The 16,955-nt window shown below is 37.9% G+C and overlaps 1 protein-coding gene across 1 annotated transcript in view; it reads left to right on the plus strand.

The window, feature by feature from the left end:
* The window catches only part of CNTN4 (contactin 4), a 999,482-nt gene that overhangs the window by 810,443 nt on the left and 172,084 nt on the right, over positions 1–16,955 (plus strand). Inside the window, 2 exon segments of the mRNA XM_021070955.1 lie at positions 11,554–11,656; positions 14,820–15,004. Of these exon segments, the coding sequence (XP_020926614.1) occupies positions 11,554–11,656; positions 14,820–15,004 (288 nt within the window).

The following is a 16,955-nucleotide window of genomic DNA, read 5'->3' on the forward strand; positions in this document are numbered from 1 at the left end:
ATCTTCATGAACAGATCAGCTTCAAATGTAGTCCATTAATTAATCTAACTATAAAATAAAAAGCCCAGTCATTAGGAGGATCTCTTTTTTTAAAAAAATTTATTATACTTGATTTACAATGTTCTGTCAATTTTAGCTGTACAGCAAGTGACCCAGTTATACATATATATATACATTCTTTTTCTCACATTATCCTCTATCATTTTCTATCACAACAGGATCTAACCTATTGGATATTCCATCCTATACAGCAGGATCTCATTGCTCATCTACTCCAAGTGGTATACTTTGCATCTATTTAACTCCAAGTCCATCCTACTTCCTCCCCCTCCCCCTTGGCAACCACCAGTTTGTTCTCCATGTCCATGAGTTTGTTTCTTTTCTGTAGATAGGTTCATTTGCACCATGTATTAGATTCCAGATATGTTATATCACATAGTATTTGTCTTTTTTTTTTTTTTTTTTTTTTTTTGTCTTTTTTTGTCTTTGTTGTTGTTGTTGTTGCTATTTCTTGGGCCGCTCCCGCGGCATATGGAGGTTCCCAGGCTAGGGGTTGAATCGGAGCTGTAGCCACCGGCCTACGCCAGAGCCACAGCAACGCGGGATCCGAGCCGTGTCTGCGACCTATACCACAGCTCACGGCAACGCCGGATCGTTAACCCACTGGGCAAGGGCAGGGACCGAACCCGCAACCTCATGGTTCCTAGTCGGATTCGTTAACCACTGCGCCACAACAGGAACTCCTGTCTTTCTGATTAATTTACTTAGTATGAGAGTCTCTAGTTCCATCTGTGTTGCTGCAAATGGCATTATTTTGTTCTTTTTTATGGCCGAGTAATATTCCATTGTGTGTATGTACCACATCTTCTTAATACATTCATCTGTCAATGGATATTTAGGTTGCTTCCATGTCTTGGCTATTGTGAATATGCTGAGAACTATAAAACATTAATCAAGGAAATAAAAGAGATTCAAAAAAAATGGAAAGATATTCTATGCTCCTGGATTGGAAGAACTAATATTGTTAACATGGTCATACTACCCAAAGCAATCTACAGATTCAATGCAATCCCTATCAAATTACCCATGACATTTTTCACAGAACTAGAACAAACAATCCCAAAAAATTATGTGTAACTATAAAAGACCCAGAATATCCAACGTGATCCTGAGAAACAAAAACCAAGCATGAGGCATAACTCTCCCAGACTTCAGACAATATTACAAAGCTACAGTAATCAAGACAGTGTGTTACTGGTATAAAACCAGACATATAGAACAATGGGACAGAATAGAGAAACCAGAAATAAACCCAGACACCTATGGTCAATTAATCTTCAACAAAGGAAGCAAGAACATAAAATGGGAAACAGATAATTGCTTCAGCAAATGGTGCTTGGAAATAGGAAAGCTGCATGCAAATCAGTGAAACTAGAGCACACCCTCACACCATGCACAAAAATCAACTAAAAATGGCTTAAAGACTTAAACATAGGACAAAACACCATAAAACTCCTGGAAGAGGACATAGGTAAAACATTCTCTGACATTAACCTTACAAATGTTTTCTTAGGTCAGTTTCCCAAGGCAACAGAAGTAAAAATAAAAGTAAACTAATGGGACCTAATCAAACTTACAAACTTTTGCATAGCAAAGGAAACCATAAAAAAAAGAAAGACGATCTATAGAATGGGAGAAATTAGTTTTACATGATGCAATTGACGAGGGCTTAATCTCCAAAATATACAAACAACTCATACAACTCAACAGCAGGAAAAAAACAAAACAAAACAAAAAAAACCCAACAACCCAGTTGAAAAATGGGCAGAAGATCTGAATAGATATTACTCTGAAAAAGACATATGGATGGCCAACAAGCACATGGAAAAATGGTCACCATCACTAATTATTAGAGAAATGTAAATCAAAACTACAATGAGGTGACACTCTCACTGGTCAGATTGGCTATCATTAGTAAGTCTACAAATAAATGCTAGAGATGGTGTGGAGAAAAGGGAACCCTCCTACACTCTTGGTAGAAATGTAAATTGGTACAATCACTATGGAAAATAGTATGGAGGTACCTCAGCAAACTAAATATAGAACTAGCATAAGATCCAGCCCTCCCACTCCTGGGCATACATCCAGACAAAACTTTCATTCAAAAAATATATGCACCCCTATGTTCATTGAGGATCTCTTTTCAATTATAAACCTGATCTACAACTTTCTTTAGTTGACTTAGCCTTTAGAATGGCAAGGATGAAACTTCTCCCTGGCAACAGGTGGAGATATGCCCTTGATTTGCACATGATTTTATATAATTTAAGATCTAGAAATTATGCCAAAACACATTGCTTTATTTTACTCTCACTTCTGGTTGCAACTTTTGTGTGGCATTGTCACAGCAATCATGGCTTGTGTTTAATTCTCTAGCAGCATAACATTTGAGAATCTGTGGGTGTAAAACACTTTTATAAGGAGAACATCTAAGTGACTAAAGGATGTGAGCTATTTTGCTAAACTGCCATTGCTAATTTAATTTAAAAGTGTCTTAATAGTCCAGATATTTTGAAGCCTTGACAAGCTTAGGAACTTGGCAGTTAGCTTAGACCTCCAGCATAGTCAGATTCATTTCAGGTCCATGGGGGCCAAAGGTTTTGGATGGTCATTTATCTAGTCAGTTAGGAAGCATCTGTTAAGTACCCGCTATGTGTAGTACATTATAAAATAAAAATGTGATCGGAGCCCATGGGAGCCTACAATCTTAGAAAACTCCAAATTAATGAAAAGTCTAAAATTTCCTTATTTGAATTATTGAATTGAGTTCTAGGAAGTTCATTTACAAACAGGGATTTGCAAAGAGATATGGCAGGAGAAAGAGGGCCTAGAATAGAGATGACTTGGGCATTCATTTGATCATGCATTTAACCAACAAATGTTCATTGAGTGCCTGTTGTATACTTGTCACTAGGGCTGCAAAAGTCTATGTTCTCACAGATAATAGTCTATTTTAGGAGTCTAATTTCAATCTGAGGCAGAGTGGGGCTAGATTAGGGAGACCAGAGAATTAAAGCAGGATTACTTAAGCTTTAATTGTGATGATAAGAGCTACCAAGGAGCAGTGAATGTGCAGTAAGATTATTCATATAATCAAGGCTTATGTATAAGGAAGGCTGTCCTGGTCTTGGGAATCAGCCCAAGCTTCTTTATGGAGTTTTCCAGTCTAACAGGGAGGGTAAGAATTCCAGACAGTGAGTATAGTATTTATTTAAACCAGGAGTTGGCCAACTCCCTCATATAGGCTAAGCTTGCCCATGGCCTGCTTTTGTAAATAGAATATAACATTTTTCTCCATAAAAATTTTGGGTGTTCTTGGTGAATTCATAGATTCTCTATAATTTTTGTTGCTGTTGTAAATGGTATCTTATTTTTAGTCACATTCTTTATTTTACTTGTAAGTGATTGGGCATTTGGCAAGCTCACTGAAATCTTGTTAGTTCTAGTTTGTTGACTCTGTCAACTTTCTCAAACTTTGCTATCTTCCCCATTTCCTCTAAGCCAGGGGAAGCCAACCAGGGTTCATGTACCAAATACAGCCCATCATCATTGTTGTAAATAAAGTTTTATTGTGACATAGTTCAGCTTATTTGTTTACACATTGTCTATGGATCATTTCCTGCTATAATAGCAGAGTTGAGTCCGAGAATGTATAGCTCACAAAACCCAAATAAAATCCTTACTATCTTTATCTTTGCAGAAAATAGCTTTGCCAGTTTCTGAGAACATAATAATAGTCTTTAAATATTTGAAGACTGTCCCTCAAGACTTGTTCTTTGTGGCTTCAAAGACTTGAACTAGCACCAATATGTACAAATTAAAAGGAGAAAGTGTTTAGTTCAACACAATATGAAGAATTTTTTTTGTAGGATGAATATAAAAGTACTTCATTATGAAAGACAAAAGTTTAGTTTCCTTTACCTAAAGATGATGACCTTAATATTTAGTTGCCCAAACTGGGAACTATTAGCAAATTACCTCACGACTTCATGTAAACCAGGACTATCCCAGGCAAGCACAAATAAATGGTTACTTCTTTCATTCAGCTTTCTCGAATAGCTCAGGTTATCTCTGTACTTTACTGAGAAAGAAAGAAAGAGATACAGGTTTGGGTGAGGTCAAATAGTGAGGTTTATTTTCACTTCCCAGAGATTTCCAAAGATGCATGAAAACCCCAAGTATATAAGAAGTGATATGTAACATCCAGCTTCCTTCCCTCTTCTTTGCAGCACTGGGGACATTCCTGTTTGGACAGTTGTTGCCCCCAACTCAGTGAGAATCACCCAGTAGAGGGTGAACAATGGTAGAGGAGATCCACCGGATAGTCCACTAGGTCCAGCGGTGTGTCCTTCATCAATTTCTTAATGGTGAACTCAGCCAAAGAAAAGTAGAAAACTAATCAGATTGTTCCAGATATTTTTAGATAAATGGAATCTACATCATTAAACTTATTCCTCAAGAGAATCAATGTGGGAACTTTTCATAAGACAATTTTTTCTCAGTAGAAATTCCCACTCGATTGAAGTTGGTACAAATCCCTTCTGTGCTTTAATTTAGCAAGCGCAAATTCCAGGAAGGTGTTGGCAAAATCTTATGGCACAGAACTCTGCAAACTGGCCTCCTTCTGCCAAGAGAGCGCTCTGCAAATTGTAGTTAAACAAGCGTGGTATGTGGCTGATTTCTCTTTTATATTCTGTAATTTGGCAGTTATTTTGTTACGTTCTAGTTCTTACAGACATCAGCGTCAGCTTTAGTAATTTTCCAGGTTTTGAAAGGGGGGCAATCACTGACAGAAGTTCATTTATGTAATCCGGGCTTTTTATTGGCATTGTCCCTGGTGGGACTTCATTACTAGTCATCTCCTGGTGACCTGGCCCACAGTGTCTGTTAATGTTACGTGCAACTTCTTGCTTTGGCTTAATCCCTCATGAGTAGTAGGAGAGTTCTTGGAGTACATTCCTTAGACCAGTAGCATCAACATCACAGGGAACTTGTTAGAAATGAAAATTCTCAGGCTCCATGTCAGCTTATTAAATCAGAAGTTCAAGTCCTCCAGGTGATTTAAAGTTTGAGGACACTGGTTTTAAAAAACAAACAAACAAACAAAACACCTAGAAATTTCAAGCATGTCTTCCTCAGGAAATAAACTTCAAATAATTAATTGTTGCCTACATATGCCACATTTACTATGCAACGCACTGAAAAAGGGTAACTACAAATGTCCTGAAGATAATGATCATGTCGGTGTTATGCACATCATGGGTTTCTGGGTAAAGTACATGGCTGGGGTTGCTGTTAAATGAATATTTATTGAATTCATTGGGATGTAAATATAACTAAGCCTTTGACTCCTGAAGACTTTGATATAGGAAATTTCAAGTCATGTAACCTTCACTATTGTTGTTAGAACCAGTTCTCTTATTCCAATGAATAGAAAACATTGACTTCAATGAATTCAGACTTTTTTCACCTGATGTTTAAAATTATAGATGTAAGGAGTTCCTGTCATGGCTCAGAGGAAATGAATCTGATTGACATCCACGGGGACGCAGGTTCAGCCCCTGGCCTCGCTCAGCAGGTTAAGAATCCAGCGTTGCCATGAACTGTGGTGGTGGTTGCAGACATGGTTTGGATCCTGCATTTCTTTGGCTGTGGTGTAGGCCAGCAGATACAGCTTCAATTCGACCCCTAGCCTGGAAACCTCCATATGCCGCAAGTGTGGCCCTAAAAAAATAAAATAAAATAAAATATATAGGTGTCCCTTTGCATAATTAAAATCAAGAGTTTTTTCTATAGGCAAAGTATATATTTTAGTCAGGAGATAGGGAATATTGCTGAGATTATGCCTCCTGGTTGATCCTGGCAATGTTATATGCACTTTTTACTTTACCTTTAGCTGTGTAAACACACCTATGCCTTTATATCTTCCCACCTTTCTAAATAGTTTGAAAATGGAAAAAGAGTTCTGGAACAGCTTCATCAATGTCCTCACTCCTTTTCCCTAATTATTCTGTAAATCACCAGAGCAGCTGTAGACCAATTAAGTTCAAAAGTGTACAGGTGGTCAGAAGAATGACTTGAAAAATGCACTCCTGTTTTAAGGGGCCTTTTGTTTCTTCAGACATAAAAAATGTAATAGCTTTTTAAATTTAACGTAGAAAATAAAGGCCAGTAGTGGAAATGAAAGAAATAGTCAAATAAAAAATGTAGCCTATGCCAGGTGTAACCAAATTAAATGGAACCATTCACAGGTGTTCTAAAAAATGTTGGTAATGTAATTGAAGAAAATGGCTATCTTCAGTTTTTTATGACTTAAATACCAGGACAGTCTTTATATATAAAAAAAATCCCTTATATACCAGTGAAAACCAAGCCATCCCATCTCTGGTTCATATCTGTCCTGTAACTACTGTCATAAATATAGTCCAATATGTGTTACTGCTGATAACTCTGTCACTCATTTCCTATAGCCGTAAATATAGATCGCTGGTATCTACCCAGAAATCACTCCACTGGACCCTGTAAACAACCTCACAGCTTATTTTAGAAAAACATCATCTTAAGTCAGTGAACTTGGACAAGAGCCATGATATCACATAAAAAAACAACTTCCATGCCCGGGAAGACACAGACATTTGACTTAATGGCTATTATGCGTCACAGAAAAAAGGCTCTGTTTCTACATTTTTTCCTCGCTTTCACAAATTCCTACCTATCAGTTTCTTCCATATGCCTAGTATTGAGCTAGGATTTGTGAGGAACAGAAAAAAACCAGAAGTACTTCCATTCCTCAAGGAAGTGAATATACAACAGAAGAGATGGCAAATAAAGAAATAGCTATAAAGATGATAGAAAACTGCTATTCAAGAGCACCCAGAAGTTTGTTTGTAAAATTTTTTTTGGCACTTTTTTTTTTTAACTGAGCACCTATGAAGTTCAGAGGCAGAAATAAAAGCTAGCGTGAGAAAGATGAACATACTACTTGATGTCATGGGGTTAATAATCTAGATGGAAGACAGAACTGAACACATAAACTAAATGCCTGAATTATGATCTGTGATAATTAGCATAAAGGAAAGAAGATATTAATAAAGAATAATGTTAGGATCTCTTTTAAATAGGATTATAAAACCCTTTTAAGAAGGGGGTCATTTGAGCTCAGACATAAAATAAGAAAGAAGTCATGTTATGTAAAAGGCATGAGGAACAAAAGTGAAATAAAAACATGTCCACATAAACACTTGCATGTGAATATTCATAGAAATATTATTCATTATAGCCAAAAAGCAGAAGCCACCTAAATCCCCATCAGTGGGTACTGTGGGTTTAATTGTATGCCCCAAAAGGATAGGCTAAAGTCCTAATCCCCCATACCTAAGAATATGACCTTACTTGGAAAGAATTTCAGAGGAAGTCAAATTGGAGAAGGGTGGATCTTTAATCCAGTGTGACCAATGTCCTATTTGCAGTAGAGAAGACGTGGAAACAACCTAAATGTCCATAGACAGAGGAGTGGATCAAGAAGGTATGGTACATATACACAATGGAATATTGCTCAGCCATTAAAATGAACAAAATACTGGCATTTTTAGCAACATGGATGGACCTAGAATATATCATGCTAAGTGAAGTCAGCCATATAATGAGATACCAATATCAAATGCTTTCACTGACATGTGGAATCTGAAAAAAGGACAGAATGAACTTCTTTGCAGAACAGATACTGACTCACAGATTGAAAAATTTATGGTTTCCAAAGGAGACAGTTTCGGGGGGGGGGGGATGCACTGAGGTTGTGGGATGGAAATCCTATAAAACTGGATTCTGATGATCATTGTACAACTATAAATGTAGTAAATTCATGGAGTAATAAAAAATTTAACAAACAAAAAAGAAGACAATGAGAAAACAAATGGAGAAAATGTCATGTGATGACAGAGGTAGAGATTGGAGTGACACAGCTGCAGGCCAAGGGACACCAACAACTGATGGCCACCACCACAAGCCAGAGGAGGCAAGGAAGGATGCCACCCACAGTCTCAGAGGGAGCATGGCCTTGTCAGCACCTTCATGGATGACTTCTAGCCTTCAGAATTGTGAGGGAATAAACTTATTTTGCTGGAAGCCGCTTAGTTCATGTCTCTTTTCACAGCATTACGAGGGAACTAATACAGCCGGTGCATAGATGAATAAACTGTTGTTCCTCCATACAGTGGAATAATATTTGGCAATAAAAAGGAAGGAGCCACTGATACCACAGCATGGATGAACCTTGATAACATTATGCTAAGAGAAAGAAGCCAGATGCAAAGGACCACATCATACTGTATGACTTCATTTATATATAATGTCCAGAAAAGGCACATCTGTAGAGATAGAAAGCACCTGGGGCTGGGACCAGTTACCTGGGGCTGGGACCAGTTCTGAGATTAAACAGGCATAAGAGACCTTATTTGGGTAATGGAAATGTTCTAAAAAACTGGGTTATACAAACTTGTGGTTGCCAAAGGGGAGAGGGGTCGAGGGAGGAATAGAGTGGGAATTTTCGATTAGCAAATATAAACTAGTAAGTATATGCAGGATGGATAAATAACAAGTCCTACTCTATAGCATTGGTAACTATTTCAATATCCTGTGATAAACCATAATGAAAAAGAGTGTAAAAAAGAATGTCTATACATGTATAACTGCATCACTTTGTTCTACAGCAGAAAGTAACACAACATTGTAAATCAACTATACTTCAATTAAAAATTAAAATAAAAAGTATCTATATCTTTTGGCCTGATTGAAAAAAAAGGTAAAAATTAAAAAAACCTGGGGTATGGTGATAATTGCACAGCTCAGTAAATATGCTAAAAATCATTACATGATTTTCAAAAGAAGTTATGGGCAATAGTGAAAACTGAAGCACTTAAAGAGGTTTGATACTTTCTGGTCATTTAGGGAGTTCCCGTCATGGCTGTAATTTAATCCTAAGTTACAGATGTGGTGGACTTGAGCTGTGGTGTAAGTTACAGGTGTGACTCGGATCCCTGCATTGCTGTGGCTGTGGTGTAGGTCGGCAGCTACAGCTCCAGTTCAACCCCTAGCCAGGAAACTTCCATATGCTGCAAGTACAGCCCCAAAAAGCTAAAACAAACAAACAAACAAAAAACAATTTTAATTTCTGGTTATTTAAAGACCACTGTGGGCTAGAGAGTAAGGCATGCAGAGAAGAGGTATCCAGGGTTCTAGAGAAGGGGTCTTTGAGTGTGGACCTTAAGACAGGGAATTTTAGGATGAGGAGGTAATAGCTTGGGACTTGGGACACAAAAAAATGTTATTTTCGTTGCTCAGGAAAAGGATGTGTGAGCCATATTTGATCCATGGTGTTATCTGTCATAACTGTATTACAGAGATTCACTTCACGTGCAACGTTCATAGAACAAGGAGGCAGGGGTCGGGGGAGGCCTATCTCAGCTTGCCTCCCCCCCTTTTTTTAACCTTATTGTCTCATCTCCCTTCCACACACAATACACTGCAGTTGAAGATTGTCTTGATTTCCTGGGAGGACAAAAGACCTCTCTCTCTCTTGCATGGCAGTTGTTTTTCTAATTAACACTGCTCTGGGAGTACATTACACACACAGCACTAAAAGGTGGTAACTTGTTCCTGCACTTCGAGTCATACTCCTGACATTTACGCAATGATGAGTCAACTGTATGGGCTGTTCACTAGCAAGTTCAGCAGAAGCGTGTGAATGCCTGCGTTAGCCAGCACTGCCTCTTTATGGTCCAGCTTTTTGGCACACGGCCAGGGGAAGGCAAACCCAAACTTAAGTGCAAGAGAACCCAGAAGTTGGCCAAAAAGGAAAGACTGGTTTTGTACATGAACACGTCAAGCGTGGATTTAGTTTATTTGAATTTAATTTTGTGTTACTTGCCACAGTGGTAAGAGGCCCCAATAAAAGAGGAGAAATCAGGGACTAGAGTTGCAATCTCAAACACTATTATTTTGTGAGACAATGACAAACCATTTAACTGCTTCAAGAGTACAGATTTGCTTATAAAAGTCAGGGATGGGCTAGAATTATGGTTTTAACTTTTGAGGGGTTAAGGTCCTTTTAAGAACAGACTGCTAGGTATGGGTCCTCTCTGCAGAAAAGTACACATCTATGAATGCCAAGATTAAGAATGCTGAAGTGAATTATCTCAGAGGTGCCTTCTATACCCAGTCCTCCCTGTCAGTCTTTGAAAGGAAAAAAACCCAAACAACTATGTACAGCCTGGCACTTTTGATGGCATACATCACAGCCAACCTAGCTAGACTATCCCATCATGTGACACTTGAAGTTGATTTTGTGCATGTGTGTACATCGAGAAAATCCCCTTGTTGCTTCCCGTACTTTGAAGCTGCAGATAAAGACGGTCATGTCTGCAAAATGCGTGGAATTTTTCTCTTCGTCATTGTACCTGTCCCCATCTGTTCCTTTTAACCTTTTCATCTGAATCCTTCAGTCTCTTTTTCTTCTAACAGTGGGAGACCTGAAGAAGAGATGTGAGGGAGGATATCATTGTGTAGTTAGCGAAATAAATTTAAACTTTGCATTGGCACAGTTGGATCAGAGACCATGGAAAATGACTAGAAATTGAACAGAAATGAATGGATTCAGACAACTGTAAACAGCATCTACAATTGTAGACAGTAGTTTGAGAGTGTTTGAACAATTGTAGACAGTAGTGGTAGACAGCGTCAAGTATGTATTGATAAATGATTCATAAGCATTTAGTTATAAATGGACTTAATTTGCTAGGCTGTGTTACCTTGGCTGTAATTGTACAGTAATTTTCCAAGATATGGGAAAGTGAGAGAATATGACCTTCAAGGTAAGCCTGCCATTGCTGCCATTGGCAAGATGGGTATAACATAAAGGTTGTTTTTTTCTAGTTGCTTACCATTAATCTTTTTCCATTGTTCCAGAATATAATAAAAATGTAAGAATTTTGTGTTACCTTGCATATACTAATTTGTGACTAATTCAGAATAGCCTTCAAAAGTGGAAGATAAAAGTCATTTGTGGTTACAAATCGATTACTCAGAAATTTTCTTTATATGGACTCAGTAAAGCATGCACATATTTTTAACATATTTTAAATTTTCTGCAGTATATTTCCAAAAAAATAATAATTAACATGATATCCCTGGTGATTAGGATTTTTATCCTCCTTTTTTTTCTCCTGTGACTACATTTTTTTAAGTATTATTGAGAAGCACAGTTGTGTGCGTGGAGAATTTAATCCTAAGCAGATGGTGTGATGCTGTGATAAATTTACCTCTCCCAGTAAGAGGGAGAGAAGCCATGATTCATGGCTGTTTGCAATAGGACCTACTTTAAAGGGAGGAAATAATCACACATGCAATGATGTAGAGGAGCGTCTTACAATAACAGAGAAACACTTGTATATGTTTTAAAAGAATCTCCAAGTCTTAGGTTCCTTTGTTTGTTCACAGGGGTGATGGGTGAATATGAGCCAAAAATAGAAGTGCAGTTCCCAGAAACGGTCCCAACTGCCAAAGGAACAACAGTGAAGCTGGAATGCTTTGCCTTAGGAAAGTAAGTTCGGGTTTCTCTTCTTCCTTGTCCTCCCTCCAGCTTGGGCAAATATAGAATTTTCTTTTTACTGTTTGCAGTGATGGTTTCTAAAATAATGGAAAAGCAAGCCAAGCCTCTCTCTTTGTGATTCTGTGCATGCACCTTTGACTCTGCCCACATCATTGATCCCACCCACATCTTTAATTCCTCCCTCTCACCAGGAAGGATGAGGACGAGCCTGCCACAGTGGACATGGCCACAGAAGGGAATAGAATGGGCAATTGTGCAAAGGCATTTTGTCCTGTTACCATGACCTGCAACACACATGTTGTTTAACCCAAGATGACAGGAAAACAATGGCCTTCATTTGAGGTGCAATGAAGCTGACTATTTGGGAAAATGGAGAGTTTCAATCTGGCCCCAATTTATAGAGTGTACATCAAACTTTTCTTGTATTTCTTTTTAAATGACCAGTCTCTTCTTTCTCCTTTGGATTTTGATTTCCTTTTGCTTTGGCTAGAGATTGGTAAGACCTGATATTCTCTAAGAGAGTCTTTATGTTACACAGTTATCTGAAAATTATTCACCACTTTATTATTGAGTCTGTGGAGTCTTCTTAGTTAAGCCTACTTGGGAACCAGATAAATTTTCCCGGAGTGTCTGTCAGAGGGCATAAGGAAAATGAAAAGCAGATCAGTTAAGATTTTGCCAGTAACCCTGCAGAAAAGGTTTGGCATCAATGATAAAAAAGCTGTCATCTGAAATAAAAATTTTTAGGTTATCTGTGCATTTTAAAGATGCATGTGAATCTCTCTGCCCAGCTCCATCTATCCAGATAACCCACTTCTAACTCCTCATCCTTTTCTTGTACCCAAATGTTGGCTCAGGAAGCAGCACTAACTTTTGCTCAACCACTGTGTCAGCAGTAATCTATATCCATATAATGTTTGTATTCTATAGCCACTATGGAGGAAAGATGTTCCTTTCTAAAATTTTATTTTTTACCTCTAAATGAAGAATTCTTTGGGTTTTCATGTTTTCAACTCATGGCAGTATATACTAGTATCATCTTTGATGGTGGAAAATATAGTGATTGTTTTACGTGTCCTGAAGACTTACCCCTTTAAATAAATTGAGACATAGCTATGGGACTGAACACCACACCAACATTAAAAGTTAAGTTGTAAAACAACATGTAAGGGAGTTCTCATCATGGCTCAGCAGTTAACAAACCAACTAGCATTCATGAGGTCTCAGATTCGATCCCTGGCCTCACTTCGTGGGTTAAGGATCCGGCGTTGCTGTGGCTGTGGCGTAGGCCGGCAGCTACAACTCCAATTGGACCCCTAGCCTGGGAACCTCCATATGCCATGGGTATGGCCCTAAAAAACAAAAAGACAAAAAAAAAGTAAGACATAGAAAATGCCCGTGATTTGTTCCTAAGGAACTAAAAGCAGATTGCCAAATAGTAGATGAGACCTTTTTTTATTATGTATACACACACACACACACACACACACATATATATATATATAAACATATGTATATATGTAACATGTACATATATGTGTATTAGGAAACTTAATTCAAAGAAAAGATGAATGTAGATATCCAGATAGGCTAGGAATATATTTGGTGAACTCTGCAAGGTGACACTTTGAAAAATCTGTGGAGAAAGGCAGCAAAATTTATGTTGTTCTCCCTTCTAAGGGGGTAGGAATTAAACTCTATTCACGCTGCATGAATGGCACTAGAATGGAAACAAAGGACCCAAATTGGGCTCCTCCAGTCTACACAGAAATGTTTGGGTATGCACATCCAGCTGCTGAAACTCATCATCATGGCCCACTTAAGAGCAGAAAGACTATGTCTAAGTAGAGTTATTTGTAAAGGCACATATCAAGCATCTATCCCATGAAATGTAAAGACACTCATAATGTACTTTTGATAGAGCCCTTTCTCCATTTTGAATTAGTGTCTTGCCTAATAAACTTAAATTCTTCTAAAACAAATATAGTAGAGTTGATGGCTCTAATTTTTTAAATACCATCTCAGGATTTCCAGAAAAGATTAGCAAATCTTTAGTTTAATTACTTGCCTGTGTGTGTGTGTGTGTGTGTGTGTGTGTGTGTGTGTGTGTGTGTAAAATAAGTAAATAATTGTATCCTCTGCTAGGAAGCTGCAATCTTAAAAGCTGTGGTCAGCTCACTAAAACATTGATTTGCGGATTCAGTGATGCCTTTCTTGCAATTTAAGATGTGTTCTAACAGTTTCCGCTGAAGGATAATAGATTCCTTGAGTGTACATAAAGACACCACCAAGTGATTCTTTCCTTACCTCACTATTTTAAGTAAACTTTCCTCAAAGCACACTCCTAAGAGACTGTGACAAGGTGGTAAGGTTCAGTCGAGAGTGTTCCAGGAGACAGAAAGTGAGCCTCGAAACTGACACCACTTCACTCCTGCCTTATTTCCATAGTCAAAATAGCAAAGAACCCACCAGATTCAAGGAGAAGGAGGCCTGGCCCTCCTCTTAGTGGAAGGAATCTTTAAGTCTCCACATTTGTGCATGGCGGTTTTTATGTTCATATTGAGGATTTTGACAAAACAGAAGCACTAGAAAAAAAATAGAACAAGCATACACCAGTCTGTTTTTATTTCATTGGTAACATTGAGTGGGATATAGATTACCTTATTTAAGCCAAGGAAGGTTGATTGGGTTCCCATTGTAGTGCAATGAGTTTGGAACTCAATTAGTATCAATGAGGATGAGGGTTCAATCCCTGGCCTTGCTCAGTGAGTTAAGGATTCAGCGTTGCAGGGGGTGTGGTGTAGGTTGCAGATGCAGCTTGGATATGGCTTTGCTGTGGCTGCTGTGTAGGCCAGCGGCTGCAGCTCCAATTCGATTCCTAGCCTGAGAACTTCTATATGCTACAGGTGTGGCTCTTAAAAAAAAAAAAAAGTTACGTTATTTTAAGAAAATCACCAAGTATATAACAATACTGGAAATGTGGATATTGCTAAAATCATAATAGTGATACATGGATAGATGAAGTTTAGGGAATACTGTCTAGTGCAAGCTTATAATGTTTAGAACCAAGAAGGAAGGGACTGTTAGGAGTATAGGTGCAAATAAAAGCTACAGTTTTCTTTAATTTGATTTACTCCTTTTTTCTTGCTCTCAGTCCAGTACCAACTATTATCTGGAGAAGAGCTGATGGAAAGCCAATGGCAAGGAAAGCCAGAAGACACAAGTCAAATGGAATTCTGGAAATCCCCAATTTTCAGCAGGAGGACGCTGGTTTATACGAATGTGTGGCTGAAAATTCAAGAGGGAAAAATGTGGCAAGAGGACAGTTGACTTTCTATGGTAAGACTGTGATTCCAGTTTATTAGTTGTTGACCTTCTTGGTATTAAAATCACAAGCTGAGAGTTATGCATTCAGGCTTTTTTGGAAGGATTGTTCAAAAGAGGATTGTGCAAAACCCTCAGTTTGCTGCTTAACTAGTATTCCCTGATTCTGTGTATGGACAGTGAGGGTGGGGGGCAAACATATTGCCAGAGCAAAGAAGAAGAAATTAGGCTGATATGTTTGGGGTGTGGATATTAGTGTGAACACACTTGCAAAGGAACTGTTTTCCCTCCTGCCATCAAGCTGTAAACCTGACACAGGAAACGTTTTGTCATTCTTGCTCCTGATTTATTATTATTTTTTAAAGCTCTCTGCTTGCCTTCATTCGAATTTTGATTTGGAGCTTGTGTTAATCCTTTGTAATTGCTCCTATTCGATAGTGATTTCATGTGCCACCATGAACATTTCAAAATGGAGTGTTCAAATTTAGTTGTCAGAATAGAGCATGAAAGATCTCTCTCACCCCAAAGACTTTTTATGTGCAGCTGTTCTTGTGCCAATCAAATCATCGGCATTGATCCAAATATAATATAAATGTAAAACCTCTAGAATGTGGTCATCAATTGCATCTATCCTGGAAACCCCGTTAGGGTATTAATTGGAAATCCAGAAAGGGATTTCACTGGATAGGCATTTGGAAAGCAAATTTAGTTCTCCCATATTGGAACATACCTGAATTCCATCTGTCTGGGGTATTGGAAATAAATATTATAGATTGATAATTATTCAAGAATGGCTTAAATATACAACAATGTATAGTGAAAGGATGAGAGTAATTCTTTAGGGGCAAGGTGTAGCAAGAGCTTTAAAAGTTCTTATTTCTTGCAATAGCTGAGGCTACAGAAGGTTTTCATTCTTCTTCTTCCAGAAGGTTTTCATTCTTCTTCTTTCAGAAGGTTTTCATTTTAAGATATGGGGAAGGAATTTTGTTCTGTAGTCATGTAAGGTATTTTTAAGAGTATGATTGGAAACTAGGTGGATATTCTGAATGACAGCTGACCTTCAATCAACTCGCCACTCTGACCCTCAGCATTTTAGACTCATACTTCCGATATTGCCCAGGCTGTGGAAAAACACACAGGGTCCTGCCAAACACTTCACATGATGACCTGAGCACCAGTTGTAATAAATATTTTACATAAATATGCAATCTTTTTTCATAACTCATATTCCTTCAACAGTAATAAAGGACCAACTCTGCTCATGCCAAGTAACAGGCCTGACATTTGATCTTTGCTCTTTTATAAACTGTGAGTATTGATACCTTATTTGATTGAAAAGCAAAAGACATCACAGTTAATTGGCTGGAAAAACCTAAGACTGAAGGTAACAGATTCATTTAGTGAGATGTAATTCCTGTCTTTTTAAAGTGTTTAGGTACATTTTTCTCTCCAGTGTAACATTATTTCTCATGTGGCAGGTAGGAACAACCTGGGAATATTCAGGTAAATGGTAGGCATTTTCTTTTTTTTATTAGTTGGATATATTTTTTCCATGTGGTGGTGGTTTTTCCTAAATATTATCTGTATTGCACAACAGATTGAAGTCATTTTCACTTTTCATGATTTTAAGTAAAATATCTATTTTCAGTATGTTCAAAAGGTATAAAATATTTTTTCACCAGGAGTTGGCACAGTGCTTTCTAGTAGGTCAAAGATTTCCTGCACTAAAAATAGAAGATTGCAGAGTTACTGTTCTGGAGAATCAACCTAGATTGGTCCCCAGCCCTATATAGTGAAAGGTTTTCTTAGGGATGCTGCCTTAGAGATGAAAATCAGGTCTTAACAGTGTTTTCCTTTTAAATGAAGTTATCTGCATCCATGCATGGAGAAAAAAAACAGAATGAAATTTGCCTGCTTTCTGAAGATAATTCAGTTTTTTCCTCCGTTGTCAACTACCCTTGGTGTT

The sequence above is a fragment of the Sus scrofa genome, chromosome 13, assembly GCF_000003025.6.
Source record: "Sus scrofa isolate TJ Tabasco breed Duroc chromosome 13, Sscrofa11.1, whole genome shotgun sequence".
Classification (NCBI taxonomy): Eukaryota; Metazoa; Chordata; class Mammalia; order Artiodactyla; family Suidae; genus Sus; species Sus scrofa.